At 31.5% G+C, this 9042-nt stretch overlaps 1 protein-coding gene across 1 annotated transcript in view; it reads right to left on the bottom strand.

The window, feature by feature from the left end:
• The window catches only part of DCDC1 (doublecortin domain containing 1), a gene marked incomplete at both ends in the record, with an annotated part of 14371 nt that extends 6287 nt beyond the window's left edge, over positions 1-8084 (bottom strand). The window contains 3 exon segments of the mRNA XM_029087286.1: positions 5170-5332; positions 7812-7901; positions 7904-8084. Of these exon segments, the coding sequence (XP_028943119.1) occupies positions 5170-5332; positions 7812-7901; positions 7904-8084 (434 nt within the window).
• Between the last annotated feature and the right edge of the window lie 958 nt (positions 8085-9042).

The following is a 9042-nucleotide window of genomic DNA, read 5'->3' on the forward strand; positions in this document are numbered from 1 at the left end:
TCCTGCTTAGTGGAAATAATAGGGCTACAAAATAGCTCAGAAATGGGTATATTTCACTTTTTCTTACTGGCATTCCTCTCAAAGACCAGGTTTTTGTCATTCTAATTGTCAGGATATGATCGAGCTATTTTCTAAGTATTGAGTTCTATTCTGGTATATGGTGATTCAAGAAGAAACTTCAATTGATGGTATGAGATGGATAAGCTCATAATATATGATGGGATATGTATTTCTGCATATTTTATTAATATTTGTTATAGCATATTCCTTTTTCAGATCAAAATTCCAGTACAAACGCAGTGAAATAATAATATATCATACAGTAATTACAGGAAAATTTGTAATAAAATGTATTAACTTCAAGTTCATAGAGGAGAAGTATTTTTTCTGAAAAATAAAATATGACAACTTTAATTTTTATGTGTTGTTGAGAAAAAGCTTTATATTATTTAGAATGCCACTTGGAATTGAAACATGTCCAAATCAGTCAATAGTTAGAATGGTAAGAATATCATTTCACTGACACTCACCCCTTGTAGAAAAGATGTCCTATTTTAAATGTATTCATACACATTCTTATCAATTGGAACCTGTCTTGGTAAATTATTTCATTTTGTAGATCACATGTTATCTAAATGTCTTTAAACAAAAATATCTTTATCTCTTCATTTAAATACAGACCTGAAATGCAGCATTGAGAACACTAACTATGGATCACTTTTTCTAGTGGCCTCCTTGCCATAGCGCATTAATAAAGACACAAAATCTTATTCATTATTTTTAGTTTTAGCACATATTACTGGAAACATATACATCCTACAAATATAACTCTAAATTAAAGAGTACAGACATTTTGGCTAGGCAGTAAAAAGTGAACATTTATATACTAATTCTTTCTGTATCATGGAAAGAAAGTCCTATATGATATGAACAACCATATAGTTCTTTTACTATAGTGATCCACAGAATGAGAGCTGGAGGTAGGTTATAAACAATGCTCTGTACCCAAGTAGTAAGATGTATTAATCAGCTGAAGCACCTATGTGATCAGCGAAGTGAACCATGCTTCGTGCAAGGAATCATTGTCGGTATGACTTACAAAGAATATGTGAACACGGCATATCAACAACAGCATTCTGGCCAAAAGCTGCCTTTAGGAATTGATGTAGTTTAAGACCAGCACAGCTAAATTAGATGTCTACTTGTAAATTACCTATATGTCCGCTAGACATCTTAGTTCCCATTATAGTCAGTGGAGCTCTAGCAAGTATACTCATATATCTGTATAAATGTGTAGCTTCACTACTCTGAAGGCTCCTGCAGAAATCACTGATGTCACTCTCAGTAGTGCACTGAATTAGACCTGAGCATAATTGGTTTTGGATTGCAGTCTAGGTCCACAATTGATTGATCAGCCAAAACGCCTTTGTCTCCAACTTAGTAACTCTGAAGCAAGAGCAAGGTAAATGGCAAACCCAGAAACTGAAAAATTACTGAATGGAGGATTATGTTTAGAAGAAGCCTTGTTTTCCACAATAGCATGACTGATCAAATGCACAAACTTTTTATGAAGGAATGACAGACAATTGATTATTTTATTGGGCAAGGATGCTAATGTCACTGGAATTAAATTCAAGAGAAATAAATTAGTATCAGTTTAAGAAATTGGTAACTAATGAAAAAAAAATAAAGCAGTACACTGGAGACACTGGAAACTCAATTGCAAAGAGGTGTGGGAGTACAATAAAAGCTGGCAAGAGAAACATGAGGCATTAAAATGAATAAATAAGAATATAAAATACATTTTGAAATTCAATAATTGCTAAATATATAAGTGTCTGCAAAGAAACACTGAAGTATGTGCCCCCTCTCCCCCCATATATTTCCAATGAACAATTAAATATGACTATCAACCATCACAAAATTACATGGAACAACATATTACAGAGTATTAACTCTTTGGCACAGTTCTTCAACCCACTAGTTCCACAATAGTCCCCCAAAAATATGTTATAAATGTTTAAGACTTCATATTTTTTGTGTGCTATAAATGTTTGAGACTTGTTACTTTTTTGTGTGCTAAACTTCTGTTGGAATGGCACCTTATAACTGTTATGTCGCATGTATTTATTATAAATATTGAATTAAATTAAAAGAAGCAATGGCTTTCAATTTTTATCCCACATCATGCAATTTGACAACTTATGTTTGATTCCTTACTCACTTAATCCAAATCTCAATTTAAATTTTAATATATCAGAAAGATGAGAAGTTAATAAATCCAAATAAACCGAGACATCAACATCACTGGGAATTATATTTTATCCAGGTATTTATACTGCTTGAAGCAATTAAAATATATGCAAGAAGATAAAATTCTGATAGACTTTATGATTTATACAGTACTTGAATTACCAATTTCCAAAAAGATGTTGATCTTGCTAATATTTATGTGTGACTACACACGTAAAAAGTCTCTCTGATTTCCATGGGACCACTTGTACATATTTGCAGGGTGGCGGCTTTACAGTATATCTCTGATCTTCCATTCCCATTCAAAAAAGATTTGCTACTGACATTTGACCTTGTTATATATGTGTTAAGGACTCAAATGCATCAGTCAGTATGTTTATACTGACAAGTCATACTATTCTATGCTCTCTTCCCAGTCTTGGCTAGAGAAAGAAAATATAAAATACATGCTGTCTACCTCTATATCTTTATACATCTCTAAAACCTATCTTCAATACACTCTAGGTTTTTTAAAATGTGTACACTGTCATTCATACTATGCATAAATAAAAAAATATAAGCAAAAAAAAAGTACTATGGAATGTTATACAGAGAATTTATCAAAATTTTTAACATCAGTTCTGATTTTTGAGCACATTATAATCTACACTATTAACTGTCATTTTCCAGTTCTATTAAACTTGTAAACAGGGGTGTAAAAAGGCCTATTTTCTGGTATTGGTGGCTTTTCTACTTATAGCAGTGACTTTTTCCTGTTATACTTAGCCTTTTAATGGACACACAATATGTTAGTCTGTGCCCAAGCTCACCTACTCTTTCTTTTCTCAAAAGACAAGGCACATCTGCCACCTGCTCTAGTCTGTGTCCCAGCAACAACTGTCGAGCAGCAAAAAGATTGATTATCAGTCAAAAACCATTCAACAACACCAGATTTTGGTAGGTTAAGCTTGCTGATCCAGCAAGAGATGGTGTGAAATTTTCAGTAATGTGTGCCAACATTTTGGTGCTAAAAGAACAGCAGTGCATGTCACAGTGAAACACAGCCAAAGATACACAGACAAAGCACAGAAGTTTTTGTTTTGAACTTGGCTTGAAAGAGGAAAATGAGAGAAAGAATAAAAGACTTGCTTAATGAATTTGAAAATCTATCATAACACTCAAGTCATATGCATGGAGAAACTACAATAAGAGTACCAGTGAAGATTTTGTAACAAATTATAGCAGTAACCATATAAAAATACTGCAATAATAGGGTCATGTAAATGATTCATGCAGTACAAGCGGTAGTTTTATCATAGAATTTTGAAAGAATAAATAGAAAGACGTGTGGCTTTTACTGAATATATAGACCATTCATTACAGCCATTCTAGTGAATGGATCACCTGTATCGTACTCACAATAATTTTTGTGTTATCAACGACAGCTTATCACATATAAAATTGATTATGTAAAACACAAGCTTACTAACATAAGTTTATTTAATACCTCCATGAAAATATAAACAAACCTTTAATTACTGGAATTACATCATAAAGGCTCTATCAATTAATATTACATTTTTATGTGTATAGAGAGAGCTACATAGTAGTAATTTTCTTAGGCAAATAACCAGTAATGAGTTCTATATAGATATAGATATCTTCTTGAAATGTATTTGTACTAAGTAATATCAATCTGTAAAAGAATTAGCAAAAGATCATTTGAATATTTTGAAATTCAGAGTGAAAGATTTACCTGTGAAGTATGTCTCCTAATACTTACCAAGAGAACAAATGCTATTTAAAAACTATGTAGAAAAATAAAACCAAAGGCTTGTTTCTAAAGAAAGTACATAAGAAAAAAAATGCCCCAAACTGCAAAGAAATATATAGATAAAATATGTACAACATACATTTATGATATGCACACTAGTTGAATGATTTATCTTTTGTTTTTCTTCTGTTCAATCTCTAACTTTTTAAAAAACATATACATATTTTAGTACTACAACATTATACAAATTGGAATGTTTAACATAATGTCAAACAATTTATCTTATTTGCATTTCTCGTTGGAATTGTACACTGGAGTTGTAGATTCTTACTTACACATACACTATCCTAATAATAATTTTGCTTTTTATAATACATTAGATAACATCAATTAAAATTTCATTATCACAAATGCTGGTTGAATTAATAGTTTAATACAATACCCAACTGGTATCTTGAATTTGATACTGCAACCTACTTAATCTAATGTTATAAAATTTTACCACAACTTTGCTGCAGAAATCTCACGAGGTACTTCATGATCTTTAACATATGACAGAAAGAAACATTTACATTCACATTTAAACTGCAAAGGATTCAGAAAATGTTTTGCCTCATTGCAAAAATTAAAACATAATTACCAGTTATCATTAAAACATAGTTATCAGACAAGGAAAGAAGAAAAATTTTAATAATGGTCTCACCAAATGATCTAAAATTAATAAAGCATTGTAAAGTAGATATTCCATATTGCTGTACTAAACTTTAAAAAAAATTTAAACAATGACATTAATGAATCCAGTGTTACATTCTAGATTATTTTTGCTAGTGGAACAAACCTAATTAATTATGTCTGTTTGATGTCACTGAAACTAAACAGTAAATTCAATAATCTCTTTACATTTTCACCATTTAACCTCCTGCAGGCTCCCTAATGTCTATTCAGATCTATATTAAATTAAGTACCAATGCTAATGAAGGGCAATAAACGTGGCTGTCAGTAGATTTTTCTTTCATTAAGCACATTATCCTCTTACTGAGCTGTAAATGAGTAAACATTAGTTTTGTTAAACCATGCAAAAAGACAGGGTGAAAATCATTTTTAATTGCACCCCTTAAGCCATTTGCTGGGGGTTCTAAGTTTTGGTTTTGTTTTTTTTTTACCTTTTATTTTTTTGAATGGGTATAAAAAGGTCTCTCCAGTCGAAATATAAACGTCGGCATCATGGGGTATGTCTTTAGGTTCTAGTGCTTCGGTGCCGTCTGCCAAGAACACTCATTGTGCAGCCATGTTCAGATTCAGCTTTTCAGAGCACTCCTCCAGCAGCTAAATGAATGCAAGAGGTAAGCAGTACTGATTACAAACATATTTATTTTATGATCAATATTTGGTCAGAAAAAATAAAATTTGAATTAAAAAATCAACCCTCAACTAATTTACCATCAGAGTAACTGTACTAGAAGTCATTTAGTATTTTAGTGCTTCTTACTAGAAATCATAAGATGAGAAAAACACATGACCTTAAAAAGATTTGTTTAAAAGTATTGTGCTCTTGAATTTTAATGTCAAATAATATTGTACGTTATGCTGTAAATTGTTTCACTTAGCACTCCTAAGACTTTTTAACAAGTCACATCTTAGGAATAGAGTACAAAGAACAAAAAGTTTCATGTAAGATTATTTTACAGGAAAAAAGGATTTACATTAGGGTTTAAAGCTACAGATAAACTTTATGCATGTAAAAAAACTTCTACTGGAGGTTACTGGCTTAATTAAGGACATAGAAACTAGCAAAGTTCTTTCTTATGCCATTTTTCTAAGCTCTGACTTTGATTACATTTGGCTGCTGTTTAATAACTTTGGATATTTGAAATGCCTTCTGCATATACCAGAGTTTTGAAACAGAGAGCACAGTTAATTTGGTAAAAAAAAAAAAAATCCAGTCTAGAATATTAAAAAAACAACCTAAGGTGGGTTTTTTTTAACTTTTTAATAGAACCTTTATAATAATTTTGTGAAAAGAGAATCTGAACCTATGGCTATTAAAATTCTTCACAGTGGAAGAATTTAGTTGGAACACCTAAGTTATAAATACAGCAAATACTGATAAATTGGACTATTTATAAGCAAAATAGACTGAATCTATCCCAAATTGAGTTTATTCAACCCAACTACTTAGCAAGTACTTGCTTAATTCCACTATGAAGTCCGTTTATGAAATATCTTAAGAATTTCAGAAGAAAATAAATCACCTAATTTTAAAAGTATTTTTCAAAATCTATCAGCACAAATAAACATGGAAAAAATGTTGATTCTGAGAAAACTTGTGATTAAAGAGCGCTTTCAGTGCATAGTATGTAGGTTATTGCTTCTAGTTTAAAAAGTAAAAACTGATGACAGTCTTTTCTCAGGCAAAATTTCAATCAAATTGACAGCAATTATGCCTGTACAGTGACTGCAGAGTGGGGCTTATTGTTAATTGTTTCTGTTTCCCAGATAGCAAAATATATTCAATGCAGTTAGCAGAATATAATTGAATAAACTAACACTCTATTAAAAAAACTCATAATACTATTTTAAATGCTCATACCACAAACAACTTCTGAATAATACCACATTAAGACTATTTTTAAAAATTTAAAAAAAAAAAAGAGGGGAAAGCAGATTTATAACAAAATGTTGTACTTCAGCAAGCCCATTTGTGACATGCAGTCTCTGTCCTAGTCTGCAGCAAGAGGTTCCCATGCAGAGCTCAAAACTGGTTTGAGTGAGACCTAAGATTTGAATTTTTCTCCCATGAAAAATTTTAATCTTGGAAATTTTTCCATTCATTTCAATTAGCCCTGAATTAGAATTAGATACTTCACTTAAACCATAATGGCATGTAGCTAATCTCACATATTTTTCAGTTTCCACATTTCTTGAATGACAAAATGACCACATAAGAATCCTATGGTTTTTATCTTCTTTTTATTATTTCTAAAGCAAGTCATGCTATTAAATCAATGTAGCTACTTTGGTGTTGAGTACTAAACCATATAAATAAGAAAGCCAGAATGTGGCCCTCTCAAAAAGCAGCTATACATTTTATCTTTCATACACCAAGGAAAAAGTGTATTAAAATACATGTCCTATCATACAAAATTAGCAATTATAAATACTTAAATGGTTTTGGACAAAGCACTTTCAGAAAACATTTACAAAAAACAAAATTTAGAGTCACTTGTATCCTATTTGAGGTCACATCAGCACACAAATGAGGGGATATCACAATAACTATAATCATCTAGGTTTGTCTCAGTTTACAACCATTTCCCTACTCAAAACAGAAGACACTAACAACAAAAAGCTTTTGATGAGGAGATCTAAGTTAAACACACTAAAACACACTTTTGTTCACCAGGTCTTCACTTTAATTGCCTTTATGGGACATTGCAAAATCCAATTGTTCTCTTGGATTTTCCAGACAGACAGAAACAATTAATTTTGGATTAATTATGGAGAATCACATTCTTCTTCACAGAGAGTCAACTTGATGGATATTACCTATCTATTGTTAAGTATATTCAAAATTAGTAAAGCAAACTGGGATGCCTGGTTTATTGTAATTTTATTAGTCTTTCAGAAATGTTTGGTTAAATCAATATGGTTTTATAAAGGATATACTCTGAGAAATTGTTAGGTCAAGAAATCTTAATAAAAATTAGCAAGATCTGTTTTAAAATATCAACCGAATCATCATTACAAGGTGATTGAACTGCACAGTCATGATTAAAGCAACAGAGAAGAGCTTTGATTACCTTACTTGACCTGTGGGAACACTTCCAGCTCTGTTTCTCTTGGATGGTGATATAAGACAGAAATTGTCTGTACTGTTTGATTTGTAGCTGCCTATATGTCTTATACTCCATCACAGCTCTGAACTGATTTTGTTTGATGTGTAGAACACTCTTGAAGTCTTGACCTTTTTGATACCATTGCTGATTGCAGGCGAAAGTTATGGTCAAAAAGTTGTCTAGAGCTTTGCTTCCCTTCAATATTTTTAACAGCTATTTTTTCATAGGCAGTAAAACATTTTCTGAAAGAGAAATACAATAAATATAGGTAAAATTTTATCTTTTTGCTCTGGTCTTTCAACTACTTTAAATTAGTACTGATAGACTGTACGGAGTCCAGAAAAGCCTATAGCAACTTCATTAAAGTTGGAAAACATCCTATGAAACTGTGTTAATAGTTTCATCTCGATTCTTATTTCTGCAAACTATAAAATTATTGCAGAATTCAGCTCAATTAATCTTAGCACAAGCTAGGATCGGAATGGGAATTGTATAAAGTGCTGTAGGACAGGATTATGGTGAATACAGTAGGTATTTCAGCTACACTATACTGTACTAGCAGCAAGTCTGTGATAGCCTTCATACAAAATGAAAATTAAATTATCACATAAAGCTAAAAAAAGGGTTTTATTTGCATATAAACATTAAAAATAATGAGAACAAAAGCCTCCAACTTTCAATTTGAGACTCCTATTAATGACACAAAATTACTTTATACTCAAGAATACTCACCCACATGAAGATCACACAATCTAATTTTATCCAGTCTTTCGAAGATCCCAATCAGCACTACTATAACTGTGCCAACAGCAGTATCAAAGATGAAGAGGAAGTAAGAAAGGAATCAGATGAGATCAAGCCCTCATTCTTCTTTCATATTCAAATAATTCTTAACTGTCGGGGTATTCCCATTGTAAATTACAAAAATGATGTCACAGCAAATGCGAACTTCAGAGTTTGTCCACATGGATTGGAGTATGTTTACCTAGGAAAACTTTAAACTGATATACTAACACAGGAATACTAAATATTGGAGTTCAATCAAAGAAAACTCTTTTTAGTATTATGACTCTGAACACACAATGCTGTGATTTGAATTCTGACTAGTGACAGCAAGAGGATGTTATTTTTTGTAAATACTCCCTTTCTTAAAAGACCGATTTGTCACCCACTTCAAGAGCAGAAAATAACTATGAAACC

This window comes from Antrostomus carolinensis, unplaced genomic scaffold, assembly GCF_000700745.2.
Source record: "Antrostomus carolinensis isolate BGI_N321 unplaced genomic scaffold, ASM70074v2 scaffold7561, whole genome shotgun sequence".
NCBI lineage: Eukaryota > Metazoa > Chordata > Aves > Caprimulgiformes > Caprimulgidae > Antrostomus > Antrostomus carolinensis.